A 13670-nucleotide genomic window follows, 5' to 3' on the forward strand; every position below is an offset into this window, starting at 1 on the left:
ATTTTTGCAAGATTCACATTAAGACAGCTGTGGTTTGCTTCTTACCTCCCAGGCATGTGTGACACATTTAACCTACGTCCTGGATCTGCAGGATCCCTCAAGCCCACATTGTATTCACGCTTGTTCCCTTCTGCACTTGATTAATGATACATATGTCCATACTGGACTTTTTCATTTATTTTAACAGTAAACCTACACTTTATTCCCCTAAGAATATATCCCATTGGATTAAAGGATGTTGTCAATAGGGACTCCACATTTTAACTCTTTCCAGCCCCACAGGGCCTCTTTTATTGTTCATGCCACAATAGATGCTGAATAGGTTCAGGTTAATCTATGGAGGAGTACTTATTTTCATGAGTATTTATGACTACTCTGCTTCATTCCTTGAGTTATGATGGATGTAGAAAAACAACCCACTTGTCTGAGGAGCCTTCAATTCTAGAAACAAATGAATGCCTTCATGTATAAGGGTCCTGTCAAGAAACCCTGCATCTACTATTAATTACTTATAGATTTAAAAAAAACTTCTGGGTTTATGTATGAGCTTTTGAATCTCAAGGTGCTTGCAAGCTTGTGTGTAAAGATATAACTTCTATTCTACTATCGTTATCTAGAAATATTCATATCCTACTAGAGAAGACAGCTCATGCAAGGGCAACTGACTCTATATGGAACACGTTCAATTCAAACGATGATCTGTGTTCTGTTACTGTAGGAAACCCTATAATGCATTAAAATGTTCAAATAAAGCCGAATGAATGCATCACAGTTAAAAATAATTCAGTCTGTCCTGATGACTGATTTGAACCACAAGACAGCGACTGTCAGCTAAGTCCCCTTTCTCTGTCTCACAAATGTTTTCCATGCAATAAAGATTAATTCCTTTTATTATGTTGATGAATAATAATAGTGTCATAAAACATAACAGAACAAGAGGAAGTTGACAAAGTTTGTGTTTGATTAATCTCCTTAATAGGTTATAGGTGCTGACTGAAGTGTTTTTTATTTCCCAGTACTCATTTTTCAATGTTTAAGATGTAATAAAAAGTACATATATTTACCAACCCCCAACTCTAAGAGCAAAAGCTGAAACTCAGAATGTATGCTGCAGAAGTAAATTCCAGTATCTCTTTAGTCTTCAGGTTATGTCAGGCTGATGGAGTTGACTTGTCAGTCAGGATAATTCATCAGAACAACCTGGCATTGAAGGCCTTGGGGCCCTTTTCAAGTGATGTCAGGTTTCTCTTGCAAAAGAGAAGGTCCAGATTACTCAGAGCAAACACAGAAACCATGCTCAGTGGCATCTGTGCCTGCATTTTCTTATCCCTGGTTTCAGCCCAGATGGGCTTTGTCATGGGCTCTTGTGATGACCTCATGAAAAAAATGGAACAGAGACTCAAGAATTGGTCATTAAGCTGCCTTCACTTGGTAGCGGCAACATTAGTTAGAGTTTATGGCTTTCAGAACCTTTTCTCTTCTTCCTTAAAAGAGGATCTCTGTCTCTCTATGTCTGTCCCATCTCCATGCATGTCTGTCTGTCTCTGCTTCTGTATCTTCACTGCTGAATCACTAGCATCTAATACTTGAATTTGACACACATTGCATGTGGCCAGTAAGCATTTGTTCACTGAGTGATTGATGATTGACTGATATTGAAGCCCTACTCTTAAAAACATGTACTACTGAGACCCTGTGTTTATAAATTGAGAAATTAGGAAGCAAGATTAAAGTAGACTTGTTTTGATAGAGGAACAAATCAGCTCTCTATATTTAAGCAGAAACACAGAGAATGAACAAGCTCTAGAAGACACATAGAACAGATATATTTGAGATTTTACTGAATGTAAAATCTACATTGCTTTCTCACTCATCATCATGGTTATGACCTTAGTTTTAAATTCTTTTTTCAGGAAGATTGGTTAGGTCTATCTTCCCAGATTCCTTTTCAGGGTATGAGGACTTCCATATAAGGAACTGTGCAAGGTCCTCACAATACATTTTCCTCTAAACGCTCCCTTTTGTCTTTGGGGAAAGCACCTACTCATACTTCATGATGATTCAAATACTCTGATATCCCCCATTACTCTTCTTCTTTTCCATTCATTTTTTCCTCTCTCCTCTACCTCCTCCTCCTAAGCCATCAGTTGCTCCTTTAAGGGCAACAGAATACATGACACATCGTATAAAGTCAACATATTTTTGTTGAATTAATGAATATATAAGTGAAAGGATGAATATAAAGGAAGCCAGAAATAAAATCATAGGTTTCTATCTTTCTAGCCTATATAGGATGTGAAATTTAAAAAAATATTAATAGGAAGGACCAATCACTCAGATGATTAACTGGATGGTTGACATATATTTAACCCAAGTTTATACTGAGTGAGCATTTCATTTGCTTATTGATGTGCCTGCCCTTCAAGTGAATACTTCTTTACTGTCTAGTTATAGATAAGTTGCACACAGGATGCACACGCCCACCCACACACACGCACTCACACATACCATACACTCCTTGCACACACATACAAACTTTCTGTAAATCTGCATGACCCTACTCGGTGAACTAAGGATTTATGTGCAGAACACAACAGCATTTTGATGGATCTTCAGATTTGTTCAGCAGAAATACGGCTCACACCTCCTAGGTCTGGATTTTCATAGTACTTTGGGTTTGGTTTCAGGATATTTGTAAAGCAGAACTAACAGCAAGCACTTCATGAATATCAAAGTGCCATTTCCCAAGGGAAATGGCTGGATCCAGGGGACTCCAATCAGGGCTACTTTCATTTCTTAAATGGAAAATCTGTTTTAGATACAGACAGCTCTTCAGGAATAGCACTTTCATGTTAGCTTGAATGGCTATAGTCAATTTTTAGGAACAGACTAATATACAAGCCTTTTCCCATTTGAGGGGAAGGTAAACCACAATTGTGGAGTGGGAACTTACCTCAAGCACAGTCTGGGTACAGTGAAATGTGTGGTAACTTCTCAAGAGTCCAGCTCACTGGCTCATTTCCTTCAATTCAACAGGATTGTTTTAAGCATCCAAGTGACATAATTGAACCAGGCAGTGGCAGGAATTCAGAGGCGGGAAATACATGATTCCCACCCTGAAGAGATTCCCACTTTGCATGACCTCTTTCCAATCTGAAGCTGAAGTATGACATTTTTCATCTATAGAAGTTGGAAGGGACCTTAGAGACAATCTCCTAAAACTCATATATTGACAGCATCTTGAAGAGTAAAGGAGATTATACTTCATTCTCTCAACCATGAAACCAACATCTACAAGATCCAATGAGACTTATGGTCAATAATACCCATTATTAACTATAATAATATGCCAGTTACTATGTTCATTGATTTCTGATTAATAACAACAGTAACAGCACTCACAATTTCACGATTTTCCTTAAAATAGGAAAACAGTGTTACAGGCATTCCATTTAGAAAACGGGTATCGTTTTTCATTTGACTTAGGATTCCCCAGGACTGAGCCGTCTGAAACTTCTATTATGAAATTCTTGAGAGTTGGAAGGGACCTTAGAGGCCAACTGGCCCCGGCCCAACCTCTCCTACTCCCAGTGACTGAAGTTCTTCAGAGAGGAGTTCACTCTCTCTCCTATGCCATTCCCCATGACCCCTTCCTGTCAGGGGGGTGGTCTCACCTGGCTCTTTCTGGGCAGAGTAGCCGATCCGCAGTGATCCGACGTTGAGGGTGGCCATGATGGCCTCTGTGTCCACCAAAGTCTGGCTGCTTGGTGACATGGACGGCGAGGATAAGACAGCATACATGGAACACTCCTCTAGGCTGACTGCATGGAGGTCCTCAGGAAAGAGTGTAGACCCCTAGTGAGAGAAAACTGGGCAGAGGAGGGACTTGTCAGGCAGAAGGATTTTATATCACGGCTCCTGGTGGTGGCACTTTGTGGCTGATGTCGTTTTTGAGCCAAAGTGTCATCAGCCTCCACTGACTTGGTTGTAAGTCTTCGTTACCTGGTATCTGACACAATTAAGCCTTACCAAGCGTTAACATCTTAGTGTGACTACATTTCACAGACTCTTTCCTGAGAGCGAGTAAGGATGAGAGGAGAGGGGGCGGTGCTGAACCCGTTTAGATGATTCAAGCGGGAGAAGAGGGAACAGTGGTGAGGAGTTCGGGGAAGGAGGGGTGACCGATCTAACGCCCAACTCCGCCTCCTCGCCCTTTTGCTCCTGGCTCACCCTGATGGTACTCTTCCGATCAGCTGGCAAAGCGGTGGCTGCTTCTTTCCCCTGGTGAAGAAACGGGGGCATGTCTGGTCTGCTTTCAGGTAGCTTAGGCCTGAAATGATGGTGATTCCTAACACGAGGTGGATCTGAAGACCTCTGATCATTTTCTTTTCTTACTCTCTTTGGACTAAGTAAGGCAGAAGTGCGGGGAACTTTGTGGTGGCTTTAAAACAAAACAAACAAATGACATTTGCTCCTTGCGGGAACCATTTTTGACTTGTGAAAAATATTCCTTACATATTTGCCAGCATTATTTCATGAAAAATCAAAAGCTTTGGTGCATTTCATGCTGCACATACTGTTGTTGTTTTTCTTTTTTAATCCAGGGAAATGGTGGCATAAAAGGGATTCAGACCTATGAAGGTACAGAGCAAATACAGTTACCACCACAATGCCACATATGCATAATGGATCTATTTCTCAGAAATGTAAATCCAATTCTTCCTTTTCTTACATCTGTCAAGGATTGTGTGGCATTATGTGCTCCATAAAAGATGTGTCTCCGGAAAAGATGAGAAAATTAGAGCACAAAGGCTGGCTAGTATCAGCTTAGGTTTAGCCATTAAGCCAGAATCAGATTCAGAAACGCAGAGAAACTCTGATTTATATAAAGACCATAAAACATGGTTATAAACATAAAACATAGAACATAGTGACTCCTGGGCATAAAATCAAGAGTCACGATGTCTGGATTTAAATCCTAGTTCTGCTACTTACCTGCTGTGTGAACTTGGACAGGTTACTTACTCTTTCCATGCCTAACATTCACCATGTTAAAAATTTACCCCATAGAGTTATTTTTAAGGTTAAATGAGTTAATATATGTAAAATGCTTAGAACAGTTCCTGGTGTCAGATACTGATTTCTGACGTAACTGCAAGCTATTATTATTATTACTATTCTTATTAGTGCTATAACTATTATCATTATAAATATTCACTATCCCTTATGTGATACTTACAGGCAGAATGTATATCTGGGGAAAATTCTGGAGAAAGAGCCATTCTCTCTTTAGGTAATCTAGAGAGCCAATGAACACAATGTCCTTCAGCTCCTGCCGGGTATAGTTGCTAGTTCTCAAGGGCATTACAAAACTCTGAAACTCCATCAGCATTGAGTGGGCATCTCTGAAGACACATGCTACCACATGGTTTCGAAATCTGTATTTTGTCTTATCAGTTCGTTTCTAAGCATAAGCATGCCAGAGTTAGGTCAGTCTGAGAACTAAGTTGAGGGACCTTTAAAGAGGGCTCCTTCCCCTCATCCCACGTCTTCTAGGTGTGTCCATAGGAGCACTTCCGTAAGGACAACAGGATGTTTGCAAACTGCTCATAAGAAATGGAACTTATCCACAGTAGGATAATCATAGTTTTTATCTTTCTGTGGACTTCCTTAGCTCACTTTTTTTAGTTCTCTATTAGCCTGGAATTAGCCTGTAGTGAATCAATTAAACCTGAGATCAGCCTCATTCCTCAAGGTGTGAAATCAATGAAGCAAATGGTGAAAATCTCTCTTATTTTCATTGTGTTCTTAGACTTGTGTGCACTATAGCAAGGTCCAAAGAAAAACTAACATAATCCAAATTCCGTTGCTGAACTTACATCTTTTCGTGAGCCCTGAAAATTACATCAAGTCTTACAACATGTTGCAGTTTTCAGTGGGTTTTCATATGTAAGAAAATATATATCAGTTGGAACTAAATGAAATTGCCTTCTTATGGGTCAAAAGTAGTTGAATATTGGCAATTTCATGTGGTTCAATGGACTCTTCCCAGAGTGGAGGAAACTCACTATGTGCACAAAATGAAATGAGAAGGTCATAAGAATTCCATTTGATCCCAAAGTATTACATTTTATAGGCATTGTCTCATTACTATTATCAGTATCATAAATTATTTAACATCTCTTCTATATTTCTCAGTTTAGAACAAAATAATACATTCAACAATATTTTGGTGAAGTTTCCCCCACATTCAGAGAGACATCTAAAAATCATAAATGCAAGTTTTGAAACAGGAATGACATTCCTGTAGGAAACTTATTTTTGGCCTTTGTCCAGTTTCTTGCAAGGAAGGAGTCCGTGTCGTCCCTCGTGGCCCTGCGATGGAGCAGAAGGAGCAGACGGCCTGGAGTCGAAGACCTGATTTTGTATTCTGGCTTTGTCATTATAATTGTGAACAATTAGTTAACCTCACAGACCCTCAATTTCTTTAAGTTTAAATGGTTTAAAAATAAACGTGTTAATTCTGTTGTGGAAATTAGGTAACATACTGAAAGTATAGTGCTTGTAAGTGCCATTCTCTAACTATTAATCCAATCTGAATCTTACTGAATTCCTAGACTTTCAGAGAAGGACTCTTGGAGGCTGGCAGAGAACAAATTAAATGCATTTAAAAGCAGTTCATGTATGAGTATGTTCTATTTATGAGCACAGGAACACTCAGAATGGATATATATCATTCTCCTTTATTCCAATCCTTAGCTGAGTGAAATGACAAATTTCTATGAAACAGGGGTTGATGAAATTCAACAGGATAAATAAGTAACACTTAACATCTCAACAATAAGAGTTTGTCCAATTAGCATATACTAGGAAATACTCTCCAAAGGGAATTGCCCTGTGAGGAGAATCAAAGCAACTTGTCTGGAGAGCGTTCCTGGAGAGTGCTATGAATCTTAACCAAATCTATTAAATAATTGTCTCTAGCTAATCTGATTAGTTTTAACTTGTACAATGAAGCTTCTACTGGTATTTAATGTAACATACCTGAAGTCCAACATTTGCTCTTTTCTGTAGAACTAAACAACTAGAAACAAGATACATGGCAGAATGCATTAATGGGCACAGCTTAAGAGGCAATTTCTCCAAGAAACTGTGGGACAAAACTGTCTCCAACTGAGAAGAGTAGTGGCTTTGGGGGAAAGGGGAGAATGCACTATTTGTTCAAAGTAACTTAAATTAACCACTTCCACTTGACTCTTCTGTCAACTAAACCCAGTTCAAAGCCTCCTGAATTCTGCAATCTGGACATTTCTCCTCTAGGGTCACACATTTCAAAACCTTTAGAATTTCTTAAATCAGAGGCCCTTCTAAACTTATCAAAAGATCCAACTGGTGTTCTGAACTATATTCCGCATCAAGGGCCATAAGGGAGGTATCTATCATAGCAACCTGTCTGCACGCTTAATAAATAGGGTATAATGTCTGCTATTTCCATTTCTTGGTCTCTTGGAAGCTTCTATCTGCATCCAACTTCCCAACCTTTCTAAAGATTTCCCTCCCACTGAAAACATGTTTAGCTTCCTTTTCAACAGGTGTTTATTTTGCCTAGCTTAGAATAAGACATATTTGCTAAGATGGTGAGTTTTAGCAACCCAAACAGTCTTCTACTTGATGTGACAGCTCTGACAATTCTGTGCTTCTGATCAAATGATTGATCATGCTTTTACAAAAATTGGAACATATTATGTCAGGACAATGGCACCGAGCCACAAGGATTGGGAGTATGTGTGTTTGATAGAAAAAAAGTGAACTAATCTACTTTTGGAAAGCAAGGAAAAAAATAATCATCAATTACCCATAGTTGAACAAATTACATAGGGTTCATAAACATGTGAACAATCACTTTTATTAGGTAAATTTACCAACTACTTCTTGCAAGGTAAACCATTGAGGTTATACTTGAGTTTCCAGCTCTGGAGAAAATATGAGAATAGACAGGAATCCAGAAAGATGTCAGAACCTGAATTTTTACATCTTAGCTGCTGGCAGTTTAGGGAGCTGAGTTAGTTTGTCTCCTTTTGAGAACAGAGACAGGGCCAGGATTCTAATATCTATATCTAATATCTAACATCTGTAAGGATTTGCCCATGTAGGAGGTGGGGCAAGCATCTAGGTGAAACATTCTTGCTAATGTGTTAGGCATAAAGATGGTCAGTTTTAAGAAAAACTACTATAGAAAATCTGAACTTTAAAGCCAATAATTAGGAAAATGTTGCTTTACTTGGAAAAAAAAAAGACTTGAGTTCTTATAAATGGTAATTTCCCTGGTACATTTAAATTAATTAGATTTAATAAGAAAACAGCATCGTTTCAGGAGAACATTATTCTGAATAACTGACTCAGCTAAACTGGTCAAGGAGGGGAGAAGTAGTTGAAGAATCTCATCCAACTGTTTCCGATCCACCGTATTACCTACATATCTTTCTCAAATGCCACATCTGTTACCTTTCATACCATTGGTATGGCTGCTTTTCCTTCAAAAGTCACAGTTTACAAAGAAAAATGACAGGTGCTTGTAACTGGCAGAAGGGCATCATTTGCCCTAAGAGAAGCTTTATTTTATTTGCGATTTGGGGCAAGATCACTTACCAGAATCAGCCTGTCCAAAGGGGTTGCTTTGCACCAGTGACACACGCCACTGCTGTCAAGCTGGTCAGAATTGTCTTCCGTTTCATACAGAAAAGTCCTAAAACAGGGAGAATGGAGAGTTAGCCTGAGACCATTTGGGGCTCTGGCGCGACAAAGCCAAGACGTCAAACGCATCAGGGCCTTGAGCCCAAAGTGAAGAATCACACTTTGGAGAATGACACTGGGTCTGTGAGACCTCAAAATACAGAGGCATGTCTGAAGGATACCAAGACCTGAAAGGTCCAGACTACATCACAGCTGACAACGTGCTCTCTGAGGCAAAGCCAGAAGGATTGTATGTGTGCGCACGTACATGGGGGTGTATGTTTTACAGACACACCAGTCTCTCTTTGACTTTAGATTAGACATGCCCTGAAGGTAGTTATTTCTGCTTTTAACTTTGCTACTATCATGTTGTTACTCTTGTTTGGAAGAATTTATGAGACGCATTTTGGGAATCTGCATACAGAATTTAAAAGGCTGTGAGACTGAGTCATCAGTGGCACCTCCTTAGCCTGTTCACCTCCCCTCTCCTTCCACATCTTTCCTTGTGGGTTCCTGTTGAAACATCCTTGTTTATTTAATGCATTTTACATTCGTTACAGCTTCTGTCACTTGACAAAACTTTGCTCTAATCTTAGTCTGAGTCTTGGCAAAACCTTCCACATGATCTCCCCACAATGCAGTTATGCACAATGACTATCACGTAATATAGTACATCACTGAAAGGGTTAGGAGATCTTTTGAAAAGCCCACCACATCCTGAGAAATGCATATTTGCTTGTTAAAGAAGAGGGGAAACCTTTCTGGAATCACAGAAAGTTTAGGGTTGAAAGGACCTATTTAAGTCAGAAGAATTTAGCTTAGGCTGCAGAAACAACCTCAAAGTCCCAAGGGCTTAACACAGCACAGGTTCTTTCTCACCCATATTATCTATTATACTTGAGTGAACAGATGTCTCCGCTCCACACAACCACTCAGAACCTGAGGGGGACAGAGACTCCACCATCTTACGACCATGCAGCCACATGCATCACCCTCAGTCACTAAGGCAAGGGAAGACAAGAAGACTGGAGAACCAAGCCGGGCTTTTAACTTTCCTGGCCCAAAATGACACACATCATTTCTGCTTACATTTCATTGGCCAGAACAAGTCACATGGCTCCTGTTAACCTTAAGGGGGCTGAGGAACAGAGGAAGCAGTTGAAATATCTGGTGAACATTTCTGTCTCTGCCAAAGACAGTAAAGACCATTCTTTATTTTATGGAGAGAAGTTAAACAGCCAGCAGATTATAAACCAGGAGTTTGAATATAATGCTGAAGATGAGTATTGATGCTCATGACATCAAATTATCCTTTCCTTCTTAGCAACTGGGCAGTTAGGTGGGGCCACATTGACTAGTTATGGCCAATGAAATATGAGAAGTGGCAGCTGACATCATGAAAAACTCCCATATGATTCTTCAGGCTCTTGCCTAACCAGCTGCAGAGATGACCACCCTGAGTACACGAGCGCCCATGTGGAGCAGAGTGCCCTCACCTCCTTGACTTGTGTTGGACATGTAACCTGAGCAAGAAATATACCTTTGTTATGGTAAACGACTCTAATTTCTTGGTTATAACCACAGCAAAAGCCCACCCTATCTTAACAAAAATACTTTTTTGGAAGAACAGGTTCCATGGAATATTAGTAACGAGAGAGGTTCTAAGAAATATTTTCTGTAGTCAAAGTTTGAAAAAAATGTTCTGTCTTTGAGATTCATACTGTACTTCAGCATATGAAAGGTTCTCCAAATCTTGCAAAATAAATCCTTTGAAAGTCTGTATAATCCAGTGTTACATACACTTATTTGACCATGCAAATTTTTACTATTTACTTATTTGCTTACTTATTGACCTGTTACTATCCTTTGAAATACCTTTTGGGAATACTATGCCAGGTCACACCACAGGTTAAGCCCTGGTTATCAGTAGCTACGACAGCACTCTCCTGGGAGGGTTTACTCTACATCCTGGGAGAAATACAACCTATTGTTCTCGGTGCTGTAAGGTTAGGGGGTCTCCCTGTGCACTAATATAGCTTGTTATTTAACACCTGGGCTAAAGATTCCACCATAGTATCAAGCAACTTTCTCTCTTTAATAAGATCAGTGTGTAAACTGCTCTCTTAAGTCAAAATTTTTCAAAGGAACTTACTTAAACTTCGCTTGAAGGGTTACACCTAGAGTAATGGGATGGAGAGGACCCAGCAGAGAACTGTTCTGGGAGTATGGTGCACTGGAGAAGGGTCTGGAAAACTAGACAGCTAATTGCTAATGAAACTAGTCAAGGCCAAGGTGCAATCCTTTACGTTCCTCTACATTTAAGACCTGTAAACTTATTGGATTCCAATCACTTACCTAGCCAGAAGATGTTGTAATGTCAGCCTCAAGGTCACGTGCACTGAAATGGATTCCTTCATTCATTCAAATTAACATGCCTTTGATAGCTTAATTATCCATAAGTCATGAGCCCCAACCCAGATTTCTAAGAGCCATTCACGCTCTCTGAATGGTACTAGACAGGACCGTGGTGTTGGCCTTACGCCAAGCTTGTTCAAGGGGTTCATTAGGGGACACACCTGAGATCGGAGTCTTGGTTTTAATTCTTATCAGGTTTGAGATCTGGAGAACTATGTTCCTCGTTCATAGAACCTCCTTTCCTCCTAGTCCACATAGGAGAATGTAAACCATGTTCTAATATAAACCAAATCAGCTGTGAATAGTGTTCCATTTGCCTTTAAATGGTGCTTTACAGATGCCATCTACCACATCCATGTCCTCTGTTCTCAGTGTTTACAACCGACAATCTCCACAAAGACATTTTCCCCACCCTCCTGCTTGGAAGTGAGCCACAAGGTTGCGGTGGCCCCAGCCAAGGTGAAGGCGAGAATAGGATGGTGTTCCTGTTAGATAAACCCACATCTGAGCTCTCATGTGAGCATCTCTCTGCTAAGCTGTGCTTTATTTCTGAGGAGTACAAACTGTCAGCTTTCTGCAGGGCATTTGCTGTGAAAACATGCATGCAGGTATCTCAAACTTAAACTGTTACCAGACAGAAGATCAAGGAGAAAAAGAAAAAAGACAATTTCTCTCTTCCTCACTCATTCCCCAGACAGACCCCTATTTAAAGCCCTTTATATTTTATGGATATTGCATTTGGGATTTCCTACAATGTGAGGAAAAATGAGGTGTGACCCTGAGTGGCAGGTACCTTTAATAAAGGCTGGAAAGAGAAGCTCCGAGCTTGGGGCAAGCCTCACATACCATGGAAACAATTTCCTCAGCCAGTCTTTTCAGCATGAGCTTGTATTATCAGGTCCTCTACCCCAAACCACACATTTTCTAAATATCCAATGACATAGTTAACATAGAGGTGAACCTAAATGAAAAATATTTTCCTTCCACAGAATTTGGGATACAGTTCGATGGACTAGGAACTGAACAGGTAAGCCAGTTACTCTGATATTTCGATCGTAAAACATATTACTGAAACAAATGCAAATTTCAGCAAAAGATTTTTACGTTTTTGGCGGGATATGGCAGTGGGAAGTAGGAATTTGAAGTATCTCAAAACTAGCTCATGTTTGACTGTATTCATGTACTTTCTAAGGTTCTATGGGATTGAACCTGGGTCAGAGATTAGCATGACAAAAATGTCTTCCTTATGCAGTGGGGTGAGAGGGTTGGTCTGGGCAATCACTAGCAGTAGTAGCCCCCAAAAGAAATTAGGACTGGGAAGAAACAGCATCCATCAATATGCTACTGCTATGAGTGTGCATGTGTGATTGTGTGCCTGTGTGTGTGTGCATGTGTGTACGTGAGAGAGAAAAAGACGTGTATCAAATAGGAAGGTACAAGCTGTGCAGAAGAAATAAATAAATTCCAGGGCACAGGAATACTACTGGATAATTTTTAAGATGAACTTATTTGTGAAGTCTTCTTATCCACATTCCTTAGTTTCTCTGAAATTCCTACTGCTGAATGTTGAAATGGAGATATTTGCTGGTGTGCTAGTGGTTACAGGTTTTTGGAAACATTGGGAAGACCAATGATGTATTGAGGGCCAGAGACTCTTAGAATTTGCTCACATCTGGAAGCCATCGCTGGAGGTTAGCCTGTTGAATAAAGGCATCCTGACTGTTAGAGCATTTTCCTTAGCACCAGTGACCTGTCGAGGAGCAACGGACGTAATGGAGGTGGGGGCCACTTGGGATTGCTCATGACAGGGCCCTCCTTCTGCTCTTCGCGCTACAGGAAGGCTAGTTTTAGAAGCGGCATGCCTTGAGGAAAGGTGAAAAGTTGGAATTAGGGGTCTCTGGTGGGAGGAAAAAGGTTGTGGCTAGGGTTCTTTAACATGAATTAGTGATTAAAGTCTGGCTGTTATTAGGGATGAGAGGGAGGAGGATTTTTAGTGGGAGATGGAAGAGGAGTCACTGGAAGGTCATGGACACTCTTACTTAGATGTTCCCTGTGTTTTAGCTCTTTAAGTTAAGGATGAATGAGAACAAAAGAGGGTAAGAAGCAGAATGATCATCCTGTTCTGTTCCCCTCTAATCTGAAATTAAGTTTCTTCCGTGCCTCAAGTCTTGACTTGTGCTGTGTATGATCCTATCAGTGACATTCATATCTGAATTTCTTGAAGCTGAGGCCTCTCACACCAACAAAACCATCTGATGCCCCACCTCTTACCCCTACTGCTTAACGTCCAGAAGGAAGTTTTTGAAGGCATTTATTGCCTTTCTAGTATTTGCCTAGTGATTCTACAAACTTTCCAGGAACTTTCCTATAATTTAAAAATCAGCACCAAACATACAAATGTTTGCACAAACACACACACACACTTTTGGCAAAAATTTCTTTCTGACGTCTAACTCAAATGTCTCCTGCACCATGGAGCCATTGTGCATGTGGTTGAGTGAGTTTTGACGTGGATCTTTGTT

At 40.1% G+C, this 13670-nt stretch overlaps 1 protein-coding gene across 3 annotated transcripts in view; it reads right to left on the minus strand.

Moving 5' to 3' along the window:
• Positions 1–3404: 3404 nt before the first annotated feature.
• Positions 3405–13670, minus strand: part of LOC118919330 (potassium channel subfamily U member 1-like) — a 64582-nt gene continuing 54316 nt past the window's right edge. Inside the window, exons 6-8 of one of the 3 annotated variants that reach the window (XR_008998713.1) lie at positions 8650–8746; positions 4231–4441; positions 3405–3855 (exon numbers count right to left, since the gene is read on the minus strand). Coding sequence is in view for 1 of the 3 variants with exons in the window: in XM_057505192.1 (XP_057361175.1) it covers positions 3550–3855; positions 5240–5464; positions 8650–8746 (628 nt within the window). In the remaining 2 variants the exon portion in view is untranslated. Of the gene's footprint in view, positions 3856–4230; positions 4442–5239; positions 5465–8649; positions 8747–13670 lie in introns of all 3 variants that reach the window. The other 2 variants (XM_057505192.1, XR_008998714.1) reach the window with 2 other exon arrangements.

Source organism: Manis pentadactyla, chromosome 7 (assembly GCF_030020395.1).
Source record: "Manis pentadactyla isolate mManPen7 chromosome 7, mManPen7.hap1, whole genome shotgun sequence".
In the NCBI taxonomy this organism is placed as follows: Eukaryota; Metazoa; Chordata; class Mammalia; order Pholidota; family Manidae; genus Manis; species Manis pentadactyla.